The sequence below is a fragment of the Ylistrum balloti genome, unplaced genomic scaffold, assembly GCF_031769215.1.
Source record: "Ylistrum balloti isolate Yb309-2 unplaced genomic scaffold, AGI_CSIRO_Ybal_v1 Utg369940, whole genome shotgun sequence".
Taxonomy (NCBI): domain Eukaryota; kingdom Metazoa; phylum Mollusca; class Bivalvia; order Pectinida; family Pectinidae; genus Ylistrum; species Ylistrum balloti.
In genome coordinates this window covers 113,173-138,525 of record NW_026782048.1, presented here as the reverse complement: position 1 = coordinate 138,525, position 25,353 = coordinate 113,173, and the positions used below count along the sequence as shown (strand labels likewise).

Genomic DNA, 25,353 nt, shown 5'->3' with positions numbered 1-25,353 from the left:
TGTTAGAGTTTCTGGTTTCTCCTCTAACCATATCCATGTTTTAGTACCTGTTTACTCCTCAATCCAGGTCCATGTTAGAGTACCTGGTTACTCCTCCAGCCTCATCAATGTTTGAGTACCTGGTTACTCTTCCAGCCTCATCCATGTTAGAGTACCTTGTTACTCCTCCTGATTCATCCATGTTAGAGTACCTGGTTACTCCTCCATCCAGATCCATGCTAGAGTACCTGGTTACTCCTCCAGCCTCATCAATGTTTGAGTACCTGGTTACTCTTCCAGCCTCATCCATGTTAGAGTACCTTGTTACTCCTCCTGATTCATCCATGTTAGAGTACCTCGTTACTCCTCCAGCCTCATCAATGTTTGAGTACCTGGTTACTTTTCCAGCCTTATCCATGTTACTTGGTTACTCCTCCAATCTCATCCATTTTAGAGTACCTGGTTACTCCTCCAATCTCATCCATTTTAGAGTACCTGGTTACTCCTCCATCCAGATCCAGGTTAGAGTACCTGGTTACTCCTCTATCCGGATCCATGTTAGAGTACCTGGTTACTCCTCAAACCTCATCCATGTTAGAGTACCTGGTTACTCCTCAAACCTCATCCATGTTAGAAAACCTGGTTACTCCTCCATCCAGATCCATGTTTGAGTACCTGGTTACTCCTCCATCCAGATCCATGTTAGGGTACCTGATTACTCCTACATCCAGATCCATGTTTGAGTACCTGGTTACTCCTCCAGCCTCATCCATGTTAGAGTATCTGGTTACTCCTCAAGCCTCATCCATGTTAGAGTACCTGGTTACTCCTCCATCCAGATCCAGGTTAGAGTACCTGGTTACTCCTCCAAACATACCCATGTTTGAGTACCTGGTTACTCCTCCATCCAGATCCATGCTAGAGTACCTGGTTACTCCTCCATCCAGATCCATGTTAGAGTACCTGGTTACTCCTCCATCCAGATTCATGTTACCTGGTTACTCCTCCAACCTCATCCCTGTTAGAGTACCTGGTTACTCCTCCATCCAGATCCATGTTAGAGTACCTGGTTAATCCTCCATCCAGATCCATGTTAGAGTACCTGGTTACTCCTACATCCAGATCCATGTTAGAGTACCTGGTTACTCCTCCATCCAGATCCATGTTAGAATACCTGGTTACTCCTCCATCCAGATCCACCTGGTTACTCCTCCATCAAGATACATGTTAGAGTACCTGTTTACTCCTCCGTCCAGATCCATGGCAGAGTACCTGGTTACTCCTCCATCCAGATCCATGTTAGAAAACCTGGTTACTCCTCCATCCTGATCCATGTTAGAGTACCTGGTTACTCCTCCATTCAGATCCATGTTAGATTATCTGGTTACTCCTCCATCCAGATCCATGTTAGAGTACCTGGTTACTCCTCCATCCAGATCTATGGTAGAGTACCTGGTTACTCCTACATCCAGATCCATGTTAGAGTACCTGGTTACTCCTCCATCCAGATCCATGTTTGAGTACCTGGTTACTCCTCCATCCAGATACATGGTAGAGTACCTGGTTACTCCTCCATCCAGATCCATGTTAGAGTATCTGGATACTCCTCCAACCTCATCCATGATGGAGTACCTGGTTACTCCTCCATCCAGATCCATGTTAGAGTACCTTGTTACTCCTCCATCCAGATACATGTTACCTGGTTACTCCTCCAACCAGATCCCTGTTAGAGTACCTGGTTACTCCTCCATCCATCCATGTTAGAGTACCTGGTTACTCCTCCATCCATCCATGTTAGAGTACCTGGTTACTCCTCCATCCAGATCCATGTTAGAGTACCTGGTTACTCCTCCATCCATCCATGTTAGAGTACCTGGTTACTCCTCCATCCAGATCCATGTTAGAGTACCTGGTTACTCCTCCATCCAGATCCATGTTAGAGTACCTGGTTACTCCTCCATCCAGATCCATGTTACCTGGTTACTCCTCCATCCATGTTAGAGTACCTGGTTACTCCTCCATCCAGATCCATGTTAGAGTACCTGGTTACTCCTCCATCCAGATCCATGTTAGAGTACCTGGTTACTCCTCCATCCAGATCCATGTTAGAGTACCTGGTTACTCCTCCATGTTAGAGTCCTGGTTACTCCTCCATCCAGATCCATGTTAGACTACCTGGTTACTCCTCCATCCAGATACATGTTAGAGTACCTGGTTACTCCTCCATCCAGATCCATGTTAGAGTACCTGGTTACTCCTCCATCCAGATCCATGTTAGAGTACCTGGTTACTCCTCCATCCATCCATGTTAGAGTACCTGGTTACTCCTCCATCCAGATCCATGTTAGAGTACCTGGTTACTCCTCCATCCTCCTCCATCCAGGTTAGAGTACCTGGTTACTCCTCAAACCTCATCCATGTTAGAGTACCTGGTTTCTCCTCCAAACATACCCATGCTAGAGTACCTGGTTACTCCTACATCCAGATCCATGTTAGAGTACCTGGTTACTCCTCCAGCCTCATCCATGTTAGAGTATCTGGTTACTCCTCAAGCCTCATCCATGTTAGAGTACCTGGTTACTCCTCCATCCATGTTAGAGTACCTGGTTACTCCTCCATCCAGATCCATGTTTACTGGTTACTCCTCAATCCAGGTCCATGTTAGAGTACCTGGTTACTCCTCCATCCAGATCTATGTTAGAATACCTGGTTACTCCTCCTTCCAGATCCATGGTAGAGTACCTGGTTACTCCTCCATCCAGATACATGTTAGAGTACCTGGTTACTCCTCCATCCAGATCCATGGTAGAGTACCTGGTTACTCCTACATCCAGATCCATGTTAGAGTACCTGGTTACTCCTCCATCCAGATCCATTTTAGTAAACCTGGTTTCTCATCTGGTTACTCCTCCATCCAGATCCATGTTAGAGTACCTGGTTACTCCTCCATCCAGATCCATGTTAGAGTACCTGGTTACTCTCCATCCAGATCCATGTTAGAGTACCTGGTTACTCCTCCAAACATATCCATGTTTGAGTACCTGGTTACTCCTCCATCCAGATCCATGTTAGAGTACCTGGTTACTCCTCCATCCAGATCCAGGTTAGAGTACCTGGTTACTCCTCTATCCGGATCCATGTTAGAGTATCTGGTTACTCCTCCATCCAGATCCATGTTAGAGTACCTGGTTACTCCTCCATCCAGATCCATGTTAGAGTACCTGGTTACTCCTCCATCCAGATCCAGGTTAGAGTACCTGGTTACTCCTCTATCCGGATCCATGTTAGAGTATCTGGTTACTCCTCCATCCAGATCCATGTTAGAAAACCTTGTTACACCTCTGGTTACTCCTCCATCCAGATCCATGTTAGAGTACCTGGTTACTCCTCCATCCAGATCCATGTTAGAGTACCTGGTTACTCCTCCATCCAGATCCATGGTAGAGTACCTGGTTACTCCTCCGTCCAGATCCATGGTAGAGTACCTGGTTACTCCTCCATCCTGGTTGGTTACTCCTCCATCCAGATCCATGTTAAAGTACCTGCATACTCCTCCATCCTCATCCATGTTAGAGTACCTGGTTACTCCTCCATCCAGATCCATGTTAGAATACCTGGTTACTCCTCCATCCAGATACATGTTAGAGTACCTGTTTACTCCTCCAACCATCCAGGTTAGAGTACCTGGTTACTCCTCTATCCGGATCCATGTTAGAGTACCTGGTTACTCCTCCAAACTCATCCATGTTAGAGTACCTGGTTACTCCTCCATCCAGATCCATGTTAGAGTACCTGGTTACTCCTCCAGCCTCATCCATGTTAGAGTATCTGGTTACTCCTCCATCCAGATCCAGGTTAGAGTACCTGGTTACTCCTCAAACCTCATCCATGTTAGAGTATCCTGGTTACTCCTCCATCCATCCATGTTAGAGTACCTGGTTACTCCTCCATCCAGATCCATGTTAGAGTACATGGTTACTCCTCCATTCAGATACATGTTACTTGGTTACTCCTCCAACATCATCCCTTTTAGAGTACCTGGTTACTTCTCCATCCATATCCATAGTAGAGTACCTGGTTACTCCTCCATCAAGATACATGTTAGAGTACCTGTTTACTCCTCCGTCCAGATCCATGGCAGAGTACCTGGTTACTCCTCCATCCAGATCCATGTTAGAGTACCTGGTTACTCCTCCATCCAGATCCATGTTAGACTAGCTGGTTACTTCTGACTGGAGTTCACTGTTCTTATACATTGTTAGAGTACCTGGTTACTCCTCCATCCAGATCCATGTTAGGGTACATGATTACTCCTACATCCAGATCCATGTTAGAGTACCTGCTTACTCCTCCAGCCTCATCCATGTTAGAGTATCTGGTTACTCCTCAAGCCTCATCCATGTTAGAGTACCTGGTTACTCCTCCAGCCTCATCCATGTTAGAGTACCTGGTTACTCCTACATCCAGATCCATGTTAGAGTACCTGGTTACTCCTCCATCCAGATCCATGTTAGAGTACCTGGTTACTCCTCCATCCTGTTAGAGTACATCCATGTTAGAGTACCTGGTTACTCCTCCAATTCATCCATCCTCCATCCAGATCCATGAGTACCTGGTTACTCCTCCAGTATCCATGTTAGAGTACCTGGTTACTCCTCCATCCAGATCCAGGTTAGAGTACCTGGTTACTCCTCAATCCTCATCCATGTTAGAGTACCTGGTTACTCCTCCATCCAGATCCATGTTAGAGTACCTGGTTACTCCTCCATCCAGATCCATGTTAGAGTACCTGGTTACTCCTCCATCCAGATCCATGTTAGAAAACCTGGTTACTCCTCCATCCAGATCCATGGTAGAGTACCTGGTTACTCCTCCGTCCAGATCCATGGTAGAGTACCTGGTTACTCCTCCATCCAGATCCATGTTAGAGTACCTGGTTACTCCTCCATCCAGATCCATGTTAGAGTACCTGGTTACTCCTCCATCCAGATCCATGTTAGAAAACCTTGTTACACCTCCGGTTACTCCTCCATCCAGATCCATGTTAGAGTACCTGGTTACTCCTCCATCCAGATCCATGTTAGAGTACCTGGTTACTCCTCCATCCAGATACATGTTAGAATACCTCGTTACTCCTACATCCAGATCCTCCTCCATGTCCATGTTAGAGTACCTGGTTACTCCTCCATCCAGATCCATGCTAGAGTACCTGGTTACTCCTCCATCCAGATCCATGTTAGAAAACCTTGTTACACCTCCGGTTACTCCTCCATCCAGATCCATGTTAGAGTACCTGGTTACTCCTCCATCCAGAACTGTGTTAGAATACCTGGTTACTCCTCCATCCAGATACATGTTAGAGTACCTGGTTACTCCTCCATCCATATCCATGTTAGAGTACCTGGTTACTCCTCCATTCAGATACATGTTAGAGTACCTCCTCCATCCAGATCCATGTTAGAAAACCTGGTTACTCCTCCATCCAGATCCATGGTAGAGTACCTGGTTACTCCTCTATTCAGATCCATGTTAGAGTATCTGGATACTCCTCCAACCTCATCCATGTTAGAGTACCTGGTTACACCTCCATCCTCATCCATATTTGAGTACCTGGTTACTCCTCCATCCAGATCCATGTTAGAGTACCTGGTTACTCCTCCATCCAGATCCATGTTAGAGTACCTGGTTACTCCTCCATCCAGATCCATGTTAGAGTACCTTGTTACTCCTCCATCCAGATACATGTTAGAGTACCTGGTTACTCCTCCATCCAGATCCATGTTAGAGTACCTGGTTACTCCTCCATCCAGATCCATGTTAGAAAACCTGGTTACTCCTACATCCGGATCCATGTTAGAGTACCTGGTTACTCCTCCATCCTCATCCATATTTGAGTACCTGGTTACTCCTCCATCCATCCATGTTAGAGTACCTCCTCCATCCAGATCCATGTTACCTGGTTACTCCTCCATCCAGATACATGTAAGAATACCTGGTTACTCTTCCATTCATATCCATGTTAGAGTACCTTGTTACTCCTCCTGATTCATCCATGTTAGAGTACCTGGTTACTCCTCCATCCAGATCCATGTTAGAGTACCTGGTTACTCCTCCATCCAGATCCATGTTAGAGTACCTGGTTACTCCTCCATCCAGATCCATGTTAGAGTACCTGGTTACTCCTCCATCCAGATCCATGTTAGAGTACCTGGTTACTCCTCCATCCAGATCCATGGTAGAGTACCTGGTTACTCCTCCATCCAGATCCATGGTAGAGTACCTGGTTACTCCTCCATCCAGATCCATGTTAGAGTACCTGGTTACTCCTCCATCCTCATCCATGTTAGAGTACCTGGTTACTCCTCCATCCTCATCCATATTTGAGTACCTGGTTACTCCTCCAACCTCATCCATGTTTGAGTACCTGGTTACTCCTCCATCCAGATCCATGTTAGAAAACCTTGTCACACCTCTGGTTACTCCTCCATCCAGATCCATGTTAGAGTACCTGGTTACTCCTCCATCCAGATCCATGTTAGAGTACATGGTTACTCCTCCATTCAGATACATGTTACTTGGTTACTCCTCCAACATCATCCCTTTTAGAGTACCTGGTTACTCCTCCATCCATAGTAGAGTACCTGGTTACTCCTCCAGCCTCATCCATGTTAGAGTACCTGGTTACTCCTCCATCCAGATCCATGTTAGAGTACCTGGTTACTCCTCCATCCAGATCCAGGTTAGAGTACCTGGTTACTCCTCTATCCGGATCCATGTTAGAGTACCTGGTTACTCCTCAAACCTCATCCATGTTAGAGTATCTGGTTTCTCCTCCAAACATATCCATGTTTGAGTACCTGGTTACTCCTCCATCCAGATCCATGTTAGAGTACCTGGTTACTCCTCCATCCAGATCCATGTTAGAGTACCTGGTTACTCCTCCATCCAGATCCATGTTAGAGTACCTGGTTACTCCTCCATCCAGATCCATGTTAGAGTACCTGGTTACTCCTACCTCCGGTTACTCCTCCATCCAGATCCATGTTAGAGTACCTGGTTACTCCTCCATCCAGATCCATGTTAGAGTACCTGGTTACTCCTCCATCCAGATACATGTTACTTGGTTACTCCTCCAACGTCATCCCTTTTAGAGTACCTGGTTACTCCTCCATCCAGATCTATGTTAGAGTACCTGGTTACTCCTACATCCAGATCTATGGTAGAGTACCTGGTTACTCCTACATCTCATCCATCCAGATCCATGTTAGAAAATCCCTGATAACACACACAAAACATCACCTGTTTCCCAGAAAATCCCTGATAACACACACAAAACATCACCTCTTCTCCCAGAAAATCCCTGATAACACACACAAAACATCACCTCTTCTCCCAGAAAATCCCTAATAACACACACAAAACATCACCTCTTCTCCCAGAAAATCCCTGATAACACACACAAAACATCACCTCTTCTCCTGGAAAATCCCTGATAACACGTACAAAACATCACCTCTTCTCCTGGAAAATCCCTGATAACACACACAAAACACCACATCTTCTCCCAGAAAATCCCTGATAGCACACACAAAACATCACCTCTTCTCCCAGAAAATCCCTGATAACACACACAAAACATCACCTCTTCTCCCAGAAAGTCCCTAATAACACACACAAAACATCACCTCTTCTCCCAGAAAATCCCTGATAACACACACAAAACACCGCCTCTTCTCCTGGAAAATCCCTGATAACACACACAAAACACCACCTCTTCTCCCAGAAAATCCCTGATAACACACACAAAACATCACCTCTTCTCCCAGAAAATCCCTGATAACACTTACAAAACATCACCTCTTCTCCCAGAAAATCCCTGATAACACACACAAAACATCACCTCTTCTCCCAGAAAATCCCTGATAACACACACAAAACATCACCTCTTCTCCCAGAAAATCCCTGATAACACACACAAAACATCACCTCTTCTCCTGGAAAATCCCTGATAACACACACAAAACATCACCTCTTCTCCCAGAAAATCCCTGATAACACACACAAAACATCACCTCTTCTCCTGGAAAATCCCTGATAACACACACAAAACATCACCTCTTCTCCCAGAAAATCCCTGATAACACTTACAAAACATCACCTCTTCTCCCAGAAAATCCCTGATAACACACACAAAACATCACCTCTTCTCCCAGAAAATCCCTGATAACACTTACAAAACATCACCTCTTCTCCTGGAAAATCCCTGATAACACGTACAAAACATCACCTCTTCTCCTGGAAAATCCCTGATAACACACACAAAACACCACATCTTCTCCCAGAAAATCCCTGATAGCACGTACAAAACATCACCTCTTCTCCCAGAAAATCCCTGATAGCACATACAAAACATCACCTCTTCTCCCAGAAAATCCCTGATAACACACACAAAACATCACCTCTTCTCCCAGAAAGTCCCTAATAACACACACAAAACATCACCTCTTCTCCTGGAAAATCCCTGATAACACACACAAAACATCACCTCTTCTCCCAGAAAATCCTTGATAACACACACAAAACATCACCTCTTCTCCTGGAAAATCCCTGATAACACACACAAAACATCACCTCTTCTCCCAGAAAGTCCCTGATAACACACACAAAACATCACCTCTTCTCCCAGAAAATCCCTGATAACACACACAAAACATCACCTCTTCTCCCAGAAAATCCCTAATAACACACACAAAACATCACCTCTTCTCCCAGAAAATCCCTGATAACACGTACAAAACATCACCTCTTCTCCTGGAAAATCCCTGATAACACACACAAAACATCACCTCTTCTCCCAGAAAATCCCTGATAACACGTACAAAACATCACCTCTTCTCCTGGAAAATCCCTGATAACACACACAAAACACCACATCTTCTCCCAGAAAATCCCTGATAGCACACACAAAACATCACCTCTTCTCCCAGAAAATCCCTGATAGCACTAACAAAACATCACCTCTTCTCCCAGAAAATCCCTGATAACACACACAAAACATCACCTCTTCTCCCAGAAAGTCCCTAATAACACACACAAAACATCACCTCTTCTCCCAGAAAATCCCTGATAACACACACAAAACACCGCCTCTTCTCCTGGAAAATCCCTGATAACACACACAAAACACCACCTCTTCTCCCAGAAAATCCCTGATAACACACACAAAACATCACCTCTTCTCCCAGAAAATCCCTGATAACACTTACAAAATATCACCTCTTCTCCCAGAAAATCCCTGATAACACACACAAAACATCACCTCTTCTCCTGGAAAATCCCTGATAACACGTACAAAACATCACCTCTTCTCCTGGAAAATCCCTGATAACACACACAAAACACCACATCTTCTCCCAGAAAATCCCTGATAGCACACACAAAACATCACCTCTTCTCCCAGAAAATCCCTGATAGCACGTACAAAACATCACCTCTTCTCCCAGAAAATCCCTGATAACACACACAAAACATCACCTCTTCTCCCAGAAAGTCCCTAATAACACACACAAAACATCACCTCTTCTCCTGGAAAATCCCTGATAACACACACAAAACATCACCTCTTCTCCTGGAAAATCCCTGATAACACACACAAAACATCACCTCTTCTCCCAGAAAGTCCCTAATAACACACACAAAACATCACCTCTTCTCCTGGAAAATCCCTGATAACACACACAAAACATCACCTCTTCTCCTGGAAAATCCCTGATAACACACACAAAACATCACCTCTTCTCCCAGAAAGTCCCTAATAACACACACAAAACATCACCTCTTCTCCTGGAAAATACCTGATAACACACACAAAACATCACCTCTTCTCCTGGAAAATCCCTGATAACACACACAAAACATCACCTCTTCTCCCAGAAAGTCCCTAATAACACACACAAAACATCACCTCTTCTCCTGGAAAATACATGATAACACACACAAAACATCACCTCTTCTCCTGGAAAATCCCTGATAACACACACAAAACATCACCTCTTTTCCTGGAAAATCCCTGATTATTTTACTTTGTTTTTAGATGATTGTCCCTTTGGCATACCACAGCATTTGTTCGGATGCCCAGCCATCTGTCAACTTTTACTTTGAATCATTATCACTTATGCATGAATGAGTCAATTTTGACCAAATTTTGTCAGCGCCATCCTCAGAGGAAGGCAAACAAATTTTGAAGAAAAGATTGGTCTCTTTAAATGATTGATTGAAGGATGTATTGAATGGTATATTGTGGACTGCATAATTATATCAGGCTTAAGGACATTTGACAAATTCTCTCAATTTTTTCTTAAATTTTATCACCTCTAAAAAGGATTTACAAAACATTTTTTATACAACTTATATTATAGAGGTCATTTTGGGGCTATGCCAGTAAAACTGTTTGAGGAAGCAGCTGCACACAGTGTTGCTGTCATCAGTTCCCTGCTGTTCCATACACATGTAATATTTCTAATATTAATTTTAGGTTTTGTTATGCTTTCAGGGTCAACACGACTGGGGTCAAGTGGAGAGAGGCGCACTTGCCAAATGTTTGTTGACATTGTGTCGTCAGGTCAAGGATACTCTGAGTAGCGAGCCACGTTTAATCAAATTAAAATCACCTGTCTACATCTTGGGTAATGAATGAAGATCGGAATTCATTATGTACATGTTTGCAAAGTTCGAACATCTACAGTCACACTCCTAAAATTCAGATTTTCATTTCAGTAATAATTACCATAACTTTAGTATGCAAAGACAGTAGCTACACCCATCTTTGTATCCCAACAATAAAAGATTCCAACAATCCCCACCCTCCCTACGATCCATAAGCCATCACAGCAGGAACATAGAGTGATCTCCCTTCCTCTTACCTTTATGCCAACGAGTGCCGAGGTGTATGAGCTGAGAGCTTTTCTTACTCTTTCTCTTTGTACTGCTGTTGTTGTTTGAGTATATTGTTACTCTATTAGTGGTCTATAAACCAATCTCCGAATTGGCCGGCAGCTCCTGGCTGCTGATGGCGTTACCGTCGGGTAGGGACTTCCGACCGCCGGCCACTGATTCATTCAGTGATCCCGGCGCGCCAGGTGGTGTTGTTGATGGGAGCCACCTTGACTCTGGACCTGTACTTTCGAGTGCTGGTTCTGGGGCCACAGATTTCTTGTCAGGGTTGTCTGTGGCTACGGGGATTAATGACTCTGGCAGTTTACTAATCCTTGTGTCAGTGCGGGGCCTTTCTTCCGCCCTCACAGGTTGCTTGCTGGTTCTGGTCAGTACCGGTCCAGTCCAGAGTTCCCTGTGCAAGGCTACCCAGGAAGTTTCCCCCAAGGGGTTAGCTTTTCTGGCCAGGCATCCGGTTTCCGGTCACCTTTTCCCCGGGGTTCTGGGTATACGGGTGCCTGCAGGCATTCAACCCTGGGCCGCCCAGGCAAGGCTGCAGATGGTTCTGGGTACCAGCAGTATCCCAGCAGTTAAGGGCCTAGCCCGTACATATCTGGGTGTCCACCTGGTGGGAGTGGCAGTCCATTCATGTTTTTCGTACAGGGTGGCCAGCCCCAGACTCAGACAGGCCGTGATGGCCAGTTCTGGGGTCACTCCCAGCCCATGGGACCATTCCCATTCCCTCAGATGTTTGGGTTTAACCCTATGGGTTTTCCCTCATGGAATCCGTGTGGGTTGGTCTCTCCGTTAGGAGATGGTTAAGCAGTATGAAGTCCCCCCAATGTTCTGCTACTTCAGGGGCCTTGTCGGCCGGTCTTAAGAAGGTTTGCCGGACCTTTAGGACTTCTGCCTCCCACGTGGACAAGTTGGTCTCCGAGTTCCAGGGGTCGGCTTCGAGTCTTAGACCCAAGCCTACAGCCTCACCATATGGAAGAGCCTCACTTTCTGAAGTTCCTCCCAGAGAGACTTCGGTCCCTATCGAGGAGGAGATTTTGAGGGCGCAGGTATGGCAGAGTTAGACGATGTTGTTCATCTTTCTCCTGGGTGCTCGGATATTGACCCATCCGAGTTGTCTGATGATGACCCTACCAGTGAGGAGGGTTCCCAGGGGGAAGATGGCCCCAAGGCTGCTGAAGCTGAGGCTCAGCATGCTCTCTCTGGGATGCGGGCCCTCTGGGCTGATGTCTCCCGGATTTTCGGGGCGGAGGTTTGTACAGGACAGAATCACCTCGGCCCTGAACATGGCTTTGAGAGTATCGGCGGGCTTGCAGGTCTCCTTGCTCTCCAACGTCATGTTGGCCAGGCGGTTTTCAGTATTGAAAGTGGTCAGTGGTCAGAGAGGGTTAGGTATCCTCCTCCTTCGAGACTGGTCCAGCAGATTTTCTTTCCCCCTCCGGAGGATGAGGAAAAGCCTCGGGCGCTCCAGGAGGAAGTAGGGACAATGCTGGCCAAGGGCGCGGTAGAGGAGGTGCCTATGTCTACTCCAGAATGTTTCTGGTTCAGAAGAAATCCGGGGCGTGGCGTCCGATCATAGATCTCAGTGCCTTCAACAGGCACGTAGATTCTCCTCACTTCAAGATGGAGACCCCACGGGGCATGATAGCCTCTGTGAGGGACGGAATGTGGGTAACTTCAGTAGATCTGAAGGATGCCAACTTCCATATCCCCATCAAGAAGTCAGCACGGAAGTTCCTCCGTGCAACGGCAGGGTCTTCCAATTATGGGCCATGCCCTTCCGGCTCACGACAGCTCCTTTGGTGTTCATCAAGTTGCTGCAGGTGGTCGTGGGATTCCTTCACTCACGCAGAATAGACGTCCACATCTATTTCGACAACTCCCTCATGCTCATGGAATCGCTAGTGAAGGACACTCATCTGGTCCTGAAACTCTTGCTCAGATTCGGCTTCATTCCTTCCAGAGAGAAGTCAGAGGTTTCCCCATCTCAGGACTTCGTCTTCCTGGGGAACCGTTTCCACACTGTTCGGGGCTTAGCCTTTCCATCTCTGGAGAAGTTCGAGAAGGCTAGGGCTCTGGCTCTGGCTCTGACCTTCATTGCCTGGTCGCATGTCCAGGTACGTTGGCTCCTCTGTTTTCTGGGGTATCTCAACTCCCTGGCAGATGTGGTCCCCCTAGGGAGGCTTCACATCAGACCTCTCCAGATGTTCCTCCTGTCCAACTGGGTTCTGTCATCCAGGAAGTGGGAGGCCTGGATTCCGCTTAGCCAGTCGGTCAGGGAGTTCGCTCGATGGTAGACCATTCAGGAGAACTCCGCAGGGTGCTCTGACCAAGCCCGTCCCCTCTATGACACTGTTCATGGATGCGTCCTTGACAGGATGGGGAGCTTACCTCAACGGCCAATGCCACTCGGGGGAGTAGTCTGGCAAACAGCTCTCGGAGCACATCAATGTACTCGAGATAAGGGCTGTTCTTTTGGCAGGTGTGGGACAGGTGTCAGGTGTGGGACAGACCTCTTGTAGACCTGTTTGCCACTTCCCTGTACAACCAGCTGCCAACCTTCATCTCCCCGGTCCCACCCAAAAGGCTTGTGCTGTGGACGCCCTTTCTCTGGACTGGGATGGGATGTATGCATATGCATTATCTCCCTTCAATCTGGTGGGCAGGGTGCTACAGAAAACCCTGGAGCATCACTGCTCCTTACCTCTGATAGCCCCTCTGTGGCCGAGGCAACCTTGGTTTCTGGAGCTCTTGTCATTTCTGGTTGAGGAGCCCTTGGCTCTCCCCACCCGACTGAATCTCCTTCGCCAGCCTCTGTCCAGAACGACACACTCTCCACCAGAGATCCTGCACTTTCACGCGTGGAGGCTATCTCAGGAAGCCTCGCCACGGCAGGCTTTTCTCGAGAGGTGTCAGATCGCATCGCGTGATCTTCTTTGATTGGTGTGTCAGCAGGGAGGTTGATCAGTTTGATGCCTCTGTGCAGTTGATTGCGGATTTCCTATTCTCTCTGTTTAGGGACTGCAATCTGGCACCTGGCACTATTGTTGGCTATCGTACAGCTATTGCCGGTGCCCTTGCGTTTTAGGGAAGGAAAGAGATAGTTTTGTCCTCCTCTCTTTCTGCCCTAATCAGAGGCTTCGCTCTGGATAGACCCATCATTCAGCAGCTGGCCCCACAGTAGAGGGAGGCTCTCGATCCTGTCTGGTTTTTTTTCCCATCAAACAGGGACAACGAGATATCTCCTCCCAGTCGGTTTCCAGGTGGGACTGCCTGGTGATTAAGTATGCTTACTAGTATTCTGATGATCAGGCTCGGGCGAGAGTGAAAGTGCGGGCTCATGAGGTCAGGGCCCTCGCTGCATCCTGGGCCCTTCTGAATGGGTCTTCTTTTCATGAGTTCATGTCTGCAGCTTTCTGGTGGGGCAGCTTCCCACTCAGAAGGCCTGTATTCGTTGGGACCTCTGGTGGTGATACATACATATAGGGAGATAGATGGGACAAACATATAGGGAGATAGATGGGACTTCCATATAGGGAGATAGATGGGACATAGATATAGGGAGATGGATGAGACATACATATAGGGAGATAGATGGGACATACATATAGGGAGATAGATGGGACATACATATAGGGAGGTAGATGGGACATACATAAAGGGGATAGATGGGACATACAATTTTATAGGGAGATAGATGGGACATACATATAGGGAGATAGATGAGGCATATAATTTTATAGGGAGATAGATGGGACATACATAAAGGGAGATAGATGGGACATAAATAAAGGGAGAAAGATGGGACATACATATAGGGAGATAGATGGGACATCCATATAGGGAGATAGATGGGACATCCATAAAGGGAGATAGATGGGATATACATACAGGGAGATAGATGGGACATACATATAGGGAGATAGATGGGACATACATATAGGGAGATAGATAGCTTACATATAGGGAGATAGATGGGACAAACATATAGGGAGATAGATGGGACATACATAAAGGGAGATAGATTGGACATACATCAAGGGAGATAGATGGGACATACATATAGGGAGATAGATGGGACATACAAAAAGGAAGATAGATGGGACATACATATAGGGAGATAGATGGGACATACATATAGGGAGATAGATTGGACATACATATAGGGAGATAGATGGGACATACATAAAGGGGATAGATGGGACATACAATTTTATAGGGAGATAGATGGGACATACATATAGGGAGATAGATGGGACATACATAAAGGGAGATAGATGGGACATACATATAGGGAGATAGATGGGACATACATATAGGGAGATAGATGGGACATACATATAGGGAGATAGATGGGACATACATACAGGGGATAGATGGGACATCCATGTAGGGAGATAGATGGGACATACATATAGGGAGATAGATGGGACATACATAAAGGGAGATAGATGGGACATACATATAGGGAGATAGATGGGACATACATATAGGGAGATAGATGGGACATACATAAAGGTAGATAGATGGGACATACATATAGGGAGATAGATGGGACATACATATAGGGAGATAGATGGGACATACATATAGGGAGATAGATGGGACATACATATAGGGAGATAGATGGGACATACATATAGGGAGATAGATGGGACTTACATAAAGGTAGATAGATGGGACATACATATAGGGAGATAGATGGGACATACATATAGGGAGATAGATGGGACATACATATAGGGAGATAGATGGGACATACATATAGGGAGATAGATGGGACATACATATAGGGAGATAGATGGGACATACATAAAGGGAGATAGATGGGACATACATATAGGGAGATAGATGGGATGTATAATTTTATAGGGAGATAGAAGGGACATACATATAGGGAGGTAGATGGGACATACATATAGGGAGGTAGATGGGACATACATATAGGGAGATGGATGGGACATACATATAGGGAGATAGATGGGACATACATATAGGGAGATAGATGGGACATACATATAGGGAGATAGAAGGGACATACATAAAGGAAGATAGATGGGACATACATATAGGGAGATAGATGGGACATACATATAGGGAGATAGATGTGACATACATACAGGGAGATAGATGGGACATACATATAGGGAGATAGATGGGACATACATATAGGGAGATAGATGGGCCATACATATAGGGAGATAGATGGGACATACATATAGGGAGATAGATGGGACATACAAAAAGGGAGATAGATGGGACATACATATAGGGAGGGGGGAGATAGATGGGACATACATATAGGGAGATAGATGGGACATACATATAGGCAGATAGATGGGACATACATATAGGGAGATCGATGGGACATACATATAGGGAGATAGATGGGCCATTCATATAGGGAGATAGATGGGACATACATATAGGGAGGTAGATGGGACATACATATAGGGAGGTAGATGGGACATACATATAGGGAGATGGATGGGACATACATATAGGGAGATAGATGGGACATTCATATAGGGAGATAGATGGGACATACATATAGGGAGATAGATGGGACATACATATAGGGAGGTAGATGGGACATACATATAGGGAGATGGATGGGACATACATATAGGGAGATAGATGGGACATTCATATAGGGAGATAGATGGGACATACATATAGGGAGATAGATGGGACATACATATAGGGAGATAGATGGGACATACATATAGGGAGATAGATGGGACATACATATAGGGAGATAGATGGGACATACATATAGGGAGGGGACATACATATAGGGAGATAGATGAGACATACATATAGGGAGATAGATGAGACATACATATAGAGAGATCGATGGGACATACATATAGGGAGATAGATGGGCCATTCATATAGGGAGATAGATGGGACATACATATAGGGAGATAGATGGGACATACATATAGGGAGATCGATGGGACATACATATAGGGAGATAGATGGGCCATTCATATAGGGAGATAGATGGGACATACATATAGGGAGATAGATAGCTTACATATAGGGAGATAGATGGGACAAACATATAGGGAGATAGATGGGACATACATATAGGGAGATAGATGGGACATACATATAGGGAGATAGATGGGACATACATATAGGGAGATAGATGGGACATACATATAGGGAGATAGATGGGCCATACATATAGGGAGATAGATGGGACATACATATAGGGAGATAGATGGGACATTCATATAGGGAGATAGATGGGACATACATATAGGGAGATAGATGGGACATACATATAGGGAGGGGACATACATATAGGGAGATAGATGGGACATCCATATAGGGAGATAGATGGGACATACATATAGGGAGATCGATGGGACATACATATAGGGAGATAGATGGGACATACATATAGGGAGATTTATGGGACATACATATAGGGAGATAGAGATGGGACATACATATAGGGAGATAGATGGGACATACATATAGGGAGATAGATGGGACATACATATAGGGAGATAGATGGGACATACATATAGGGAGATAGATGGGACATACATATAGGGAGATAGATGGGACATACATATAGGGAGATAGATGAGACATATAATTTTATAGGGAGATAGATGGGACATACATATAGGGAGATAGATGGGACATACATATAGGGAGATAGATGGGACATACATATAGGGAGATAGATGGGACATTCATATAGGGAGATAGATGGGACATACATATAGGGAGATAGATGGGACATACATATAGGGAGATAGATGAGACATACATATAGGGAGATAGATGAGACATACATATAGGGAGATAGATGAGACATACATATAGGGGATAGATGAAACTTCCATATAGGGAGATAGATGGGACATACATATAGGAAGATAGATGGGCATACATATAGGGAGGTAGATTGGACATACATATAGGGAGATAGATGGGACATACATATAGGGAGTTAGATGGGACATACATATAGGGAGATAGATGGGACATACATATAGGGAGATAGATGGGACATACATATAGGGAGATAGATGGGACATACAAAAAGGGAGATAGATGGGACATACATATAGGGAGATAGATGGGACATACATATAGGGAGATAGATGGGATATACATAGAGGGAGATAGATGGGACATACATATAGGGAGATAGATGGGACATACATATAGGGAGATAGATGGGACATACATATAGGGAGATAGATGGGACATACATATAGGCAGATAGATGGGACATACATATAGGGAGATAGATGGGACATACATATAGGGAGATAGATGAGACATACATATAGGAAGATAGATGGGACATACATATAGGGAGGTAGATTGGACATACATATAGGGAGATAGATGGGACATACATATAGGGAGATAGATGGGACATACATATAGGGAGATAGATGGGACATACATATAGGGAGATAGATGGGACATACATATAGGAAGATAGATGGGACATACATATAGGGAGGTAGATTGGACATACATATAGGGAGATAGATGGGACATACATATAGGGAGATAGATAGGACGTTTAATTTTATAGGGAGATAGATGAGACATACATATAGGGAGGTAGATTGGACATACATATAGGGAGGTAGATGGGACTTACATATAGGGAAATAGATGGGACATACATATAGGGAGATAGATGGGACAAACATATAAGGAGATAGCTGGGACATACATATAGAGATAGATGGGACATACATACATGGCCTATACTGTCTCAACTTCTAAGGCCATCGTTTGTCAAGGTTGTATTATACATGGGAATGAGGAGTTTCATGCCTTATTTTTTAATCCATTATTTATCTTTATTTAGGGGATATCCATGGTAACTACCGCGATCTGGTTTGTTTTGAGAAAGCACTCTGGAGAATGGGTCCTCTTCTGACACCTGCTTCATTTCTGTTCCTCGGCGACTACGTGGATCGAGGGGAATACGGTGTGGAGGTAAGGGCAAGCACCAATTTTAGTCAGAATCTACGTGGATCGAGGGGAATACGATGTGGAGGTAAGGGAAAGCACCAATTTTAGTCAGAATCTACGTGGATCGAGGGGAATACGGTGGTGAGGTAAGGGCAAGCACCAATTTTAGTCAGAATCTACGTGGATCGAGGGGAATACGGTGTGGAGGTAAGGGAAAGCACCAATTTTAGTCAGAATCTACGTGGATCGAGGGGAATACGGTGGTGAGGTAAGGGCAAGCACCAATTTTAGTCAGAATCTACGTGGATCGAGGGGAATACATATAGGGAGATAGATGAGACATATAATTTTATAGGGAGATAGATGGGACATACATATAGGGAGATAGATGGGACATACATATAGGGAGATAGATGGGACATACATATAGGATACATATAGGTGTGGAGGTAAGGGAAAGCACCAATTTTAGTCAGAATCTACGTGGATCGAGGGGAATACGGTGTGGAGGTAAGGGCAAGCACCAATTTTAGTCAGAATCTACGTGGATCGAGGGGAATACGATGTGGAGGTAAGGGAAAGCACCAATTTTAGTCATCTACGTGGATCGAGGGGAATACGGTGGTGAGGTAAGGGCAAGCACCAATTTTAGTCAGAATCTACGTGGAGGTGGTGAGGTAAGGGCAAGCACCAATTTTAGTCAGAATCTACGTGGATCGAGGGGAATACGGTGGTGAGGTAAGGGCAAGCACCAATTTTAGTCAGAATCTACGTGGATCGAGGGGAATACGGTGGTGAGGTAAGGGCAAGCACCAATTTTAGTCAGAATCTACGTGGATCGAGGGGAATACGGTGTGGAGGTAAGGGCAAGCACCAATTTTAGTCAGAATCTACGTGGATTGAGAGCAATTCGGTGTGGAGGTAAGGGCAAGCACCAATTTTAGTCAGAATTGAGGGCAGGAGAGGGAATGCACAAAGTAAACATAAAGGTAAAAGTGTTTTCCAGAGTTTGGGAGGAGGTAGCTGCTAATGATGGGGAGGATAACTTGGAGTATAGGAGGAAAGAAAATAAATGTTTTGGAGCAGGGAATCTGGGAGTTTGGAGAAGGGGAACAAGGCGTTTAAGGAGAGGATCTTGGTGTTTGGGGAAAGTAGGGGAATGGAAAAGCGAAATTGTAGGGTAGGCTGGGGTATTGGAAGTCAAAGTTTGGGGCAAGGGAAACTCAGTTTGGGAGAAGAAGAACTCAAATTGTGGGGGAGGTTGGGGTATTGGAAGTCAATGTATGGTACAGGGGAAACTCAAAGTTTGGGACACGAAAAACTCAAATTGTGGGGGAGGTTGGGGTATTGGAAGTAAAAGTTTTATCAGTTTTAATACTTTTAAGTATATTTCACAATTTACCCCTACAACATTTACATAAAATTGTAGGGTTGGAAGCTAAAAATCAGCAAATTTTGAAAAGTAAACCTCAGGGGCTGGGAACCAATATTCTGCAAAAAAAATCATCTGGAAAATTAGAAATTACATGTATGAGATATTTATCATAATCAGCTGATTGTGATGTGGGAAAAAAACCACAGAAAATATAATTGTGTGAAGTGTTTCAGATAAGGTCTTGTTTTGTTTTCAGGTGGTATCATACTTGTTTGCCCAAAAGTTACTGGCTCCTGGTAAATTTTACCTATTGAGAGGAAACCATGAACTACGAAGTGTACAGGAAATGTTTTCTTTTAAATCGTGAGTATCAGAAAAGACTTAAAGTTTCTAGATGCTGTTTGTGTTTCTCAGCAAGCTGGAAAATGCTGTAAGCCTCCCAGTTGTTCAGTGATGTAAGCGACGGCTATTACAAAGAGATCCTGCCTCTAAATTACTTCAATTGTTTATGGGGCAATAACAAAATTTCTGAAATTATTTTTTTTGTAGATTTCGTGTTCATTCAAACTCTCCATTCGCTTGTGTTTGATGTAATCTCCTTTTGTAAAAAGTTGAGCAGCAAGTAGGACTTGATGATGATAATGTCTCCTGTTGTAGGGAATGTCTGTCAAAGTTTGGTGATGCAATCGGTCTGCAAATCTGGGAAGCAGTGAATGATTGTTTCGATGTGATGCCTATTGCTGCCACAGTGGATGACCGGGTAAATCAGACATTTGAGTGTTACTTCAAATTTTGACAGAAGATGAAGTCATTTCCTGTTATATCTTAAGCAATGATTCAGTTGTTATGCTTTCAGATGGGAGAGCATATAGTTTGGGATGCAATTAGCCATCGTTTTTCTGTCCATGTGTCTGTGTATTTGTCCATCTGTCCATCATAATTTTGTCTGGAGAATATCACAAAAACTATAAGAGGTATCAACATGAAACTTCAAAGCTAGATAGATCTTGATAAGGAGAAGTGCAATGGATAAGAACCATTACTCGCTTTTGCATAATTTAGGAGTTATTGCCCTTTGTCATTTTTCACACTTAAATCCTATCAAAATTGTCCCTTTTGGAACTAGCATTTATTGATGTAACATTCATCAGATCTGTCAATTCTCTTGTTATGTTAAATGAGAAGAGTGAAATGAAATCTTTTTTATACCACCTTAGGGTGCCCCCTATGTGTCATCAATTTCTATCAATGTTGTATCCCATCATCATCCATTCTAGCTTTAAGCCATTTCATCTCCCAACAGACTTGATTCAAATTTACCAGATCATATCATCATGTTCTGATGTATCAACAGCATCTATTGTATACAAAGGTAAAGGGTCAAAGGTCACAATAGACATCTAAAAATTCTTCTTAAAGGGATACTTACATGCATTGGAGCATATACATTTATGTCTTATACAAAGTTAAAAGTGTAACTTACTTGAAGTTTGTTTTTGCTCATTTTTTCTTGTGAAAAGTGGCGGTGTATTAGTTAGTTTGTATTCCTTTTCTTTTCTGATGGTTCTAATGTTGCATGTGTTGATTTCTTCAAACTTTTATGAAAAACCGAAAAAGTATGTGTTTCACAAAATTAATGGTTTCCTGTAATTTCATGATGCTCAGCATACATACCCATTATGTAGCCTTTAAGAAGTTGATATACACTATTACATAGACAATCCAGGCCAGTGATTCAGATAAAATTTTTAAAGTTTAATGAAACTGTAGAAAAGTCATTTACTATATATACAGTAATGAACTTCCACTCTAACTGAAGTATCAATTTATTGTAGGTGTTTTGTGTACATGGTGGAATTCCCAGCAGTGACAATGATGGGGGATATATAGAAAAGATCAACAAAGTGCCTGTACCTCTAAAAGATCCAGAGATAGACAGTCCTCTGGCCTGGGAGATTCTCTGGAGTGACCCTGTCAGGTAGGTGATCCAGAGATAGACAGTCCTCTGGCCTGGGAGATTCTCTGGAGTGACCCTGTCAGGTAGGTGATCCAGAGATAGACAGTCCTCTGGCCTGGGAGATTTTCTGGAGTGACCCTGTCAGGTAGGTGATCCAGAGATAGACAGTCCTCTGGCCTGGGAGATTCTCTGGAGTGACCCTGTCAGGTAGGTGATCCAGAGATAGACAGTCCTCTGGCCTGGGAGATTCTCTGGAGTGACCCTGTCAGGTAGGTGATCCTGAGATAGACAGTCCTCTGGCCTGGGAGATTCTCTGGAGTGAACTTGTCAGGTAGGTGATCCAGAGTTAGACAATCCTCTGGCCTGGGAGATTCTCTTGAGTGACCCTGTCAGGTAGGTGATCCAGAGATAGACAGTCCTCTGGCCTGGGAGATTCTCTGGAGTGACCTTGTCAGGTAGATGATCCAGAGATAGACAGTCCTCTGGCCTGGGAGATTCTCTGGAGTGACCCTGTCAGGTATGTGATCCAGAGATACACAGTCCTGTGACCTGGGAGATTCTCTGGAGTAACCCTGTCAGGTAGGTGATCCAGAGATAGACAGTCCTCTGGCCTGGGAGATTCTTTGGAGTGACCCTGTCAGGTATGTGATCCAGAGATAGACAGTCCTGTGACCTCGGAGATTCTCTGGAGTGACCCTGTCAGGTAGGTGATCCTGAGATAAACAGTCCCCAGGCCTGGGAGATTCTCTGGAGTGACCCTGTCAGGTAGGTGATCCAGAGATGGACAGTCCTCTGGCCTGGGAGATTCTCTGGAGTGACCCTGTCAGGTATGTGATCCAGAGATAGACAGTCCTCTAGCCTGGGAGATTCTCTGGAGTAACCCTGTCAGGTATGTGATCCAGAGATAGACAGTCCTCTAGCCTGGGAGATTCTCTGGAGTAACCCTGTCAGATATGTGATCCAGAGATAGACAGTCCTCTAGCCTGGGAGATTCTCTGGAGTGACCCTGTCAGGTAGGTGATCCTGAGATAGACAGTCCTGTGGCCTGGGAGATTCTCTGGAGTAACCCTGTCAGATATGTGATCCAGAGATAGACAGTTCTCTGGCCTGGGAGATTCTCTGGAGTGACCCAGTCAGGTAGGTGATCCAGAGATAGACAGTCCTGTGGCCTGGGAGATTCTCTGGAGTGACCCTGTCAGGTAGGTGATCAAGAGATAGACAGTCCTCTGGCCTTGGAGATTCTCTGGAGTGACCCTGTCAGGTATGTGATCCAGAGATAGACAGTCCTCTAGCTTTGGAGATTCTCTGGAGTAACCCTGTCAGGTATGTGATCCAGAGATAGACAGTCCTCTGGCCTGGGAGATTCTCTGGAGTAACCCTGTCAGGTATGTGATCCTGAGATAGACAGTCCTGTGGCCTGGGAAATTCTCTGGAGTGATCCTGTCAGGTATGTGATCCTGAGATAGACAGTCCTGTGGCCTGGGAAATTCTCTGGAGTGATCCTGTCAGGTATGTGATCCAGAGATAGACAGTCTTCTGGCCTGGGAGATTCTCTGCAATAACCATATCACACCCTCTAAGCTTTAATTTGCATCATTCACGATTTTGTATACTAAATAAATTGATTGGAATTTCGCTCTTTCTGAGCTGTTAATGCGTGAGTATTGAAAGTAAAGGTTTTCATATGCCTTGTTTCTAATTCAAGAAAATTGGGAAAATATTGATATTAATTAAAGTGACAAGGGATTTTTATCTGAAATTATTTTGATACTTACTGCTCTGATTGGTAAAATGACTTATTGACAAAAAACAACTTTTGTCATGAAATTTGAGCTAACTTATCAAATAATCTGAATTCATACTTCTGATTTCATGTATCGGGACTCTCGTGTTATCAGTAACCTGATGACCTTATGACCTTTGTGTTGATATTTATAACCTGATTACCCTTGACCATTTTGTTTACAGCAATGACCTTTTGACCCCTGATACTTTGAAGGATTTGCAGGATCATGATGGTTTTATCTATAACACACGACGTGGTACCGCCCACTTCTTCTCCTGCGACGCTCTAATGAGCTTCCTGGACCGAAACAACCTTTCCCATGTCATACGCGCCCATGAAGTACAAGAAAATGGATTCCAGGTAATCAGTCAGCCAATCAAACTTTCACTGTATTTGAGATATATTTCATATTGAGAGGTAAAGCTGGATTTGAAGTGATATGATTGCGGAGTTTCATGAGGTTCCTTTGGTTTTGTCTTTTGAACTTTGAAGGATTGCTAAATTCTTTGATGAATGGAAATATTTAAATCTTTGAATATGCTAGATTTGTTGCAAATGATATAAAAAGTTTTCAATTTTCAATAATGTGCAAAAACTTGAACTCACCAAAATAAGAATGATAACAGTTTATACCTCTTCAGTCCAGATGTTTTGTCTTGCCCTTAAAAGAAATCCTGAATAAGTGATTTGTTCAATAACAGGTTCAGCAGAAAGGGAGACTGCTCACTGTGTTTTCCTCGTCTCACTACTGTGGAGGATCTAATGAGGCAGCTTGCGTCCTAGCAGACAATTTCAAACTCCGCATGATCCGCATTGATACTACTTGATGCTCAGGACACTTATTGTTAAATGCTGCCAGCAAACTTATTTCAGACTCAATAGGAAATTCTGAATTGAGATCTTCACCCTTCAAGTTTCTTACAGTATAATTGTCAATGTATGAGAAATGCAGCATACAGTCATATTCTTGAACATTTCTCTTTTTTATCACATTTTGTATTATTTCATCTCAATCTTTTAGGGGAAATATTTTTCTTCGGGTTGTTAATGTCAGTAGAATAGAAGTTTTCATAACACAACCATTGGAAGATTAGAGTGTGAAGTGTTGATGACTACACGGTCAACTTCATCTTATAACACAACCACTAGAAGATTAGAATGTGAAGTTTTGATGACTACATGGTCACCTTCATCTTATAACATAACAGGTAGAAGAAGAGAGTGTTACGTTTCAATGACTACACGGTCACATTCATGTGATAACACAACCACTAGAAGATTAGAGTGTGACGTTTCAATGACTACACGGTCACATTCATCTCATAACACAACCAGTAGAAGATTAGA

At 44.2% G+C, this 25,353-nt stretch overlaps 1 protein-coding gene across 1 annotated transcript; it reads left to right on the top strand.

The window, feature by feature from the left end:
- Positions 1-215: 215 nt before the first annotated feature.
- Positions 216-25,143, top strand: LOC132547248 (uncharacterized). The gene is made up of 8 exons (XM_060211012.1): positions 216-470; positions 10,532-10,664; positions 18,782-18,912; positions 20,520-20,626; positions 20,921-21,023; positions 22,099-22,241; positions 24,189-24,366; positions 24,708-25,143. Exons 1-8 carry the CDS (start codon positions 216-218, stop codon positions 24,831-24,833), a joined length of 1,176 nt encoding a protein of 391 aa, XP_060066995.1. The 3' UTR covers positions 24,834-25,143.
- The last annotated feature ends 210 nt before the right edge of the window (positions 25,144-25,353 follow it).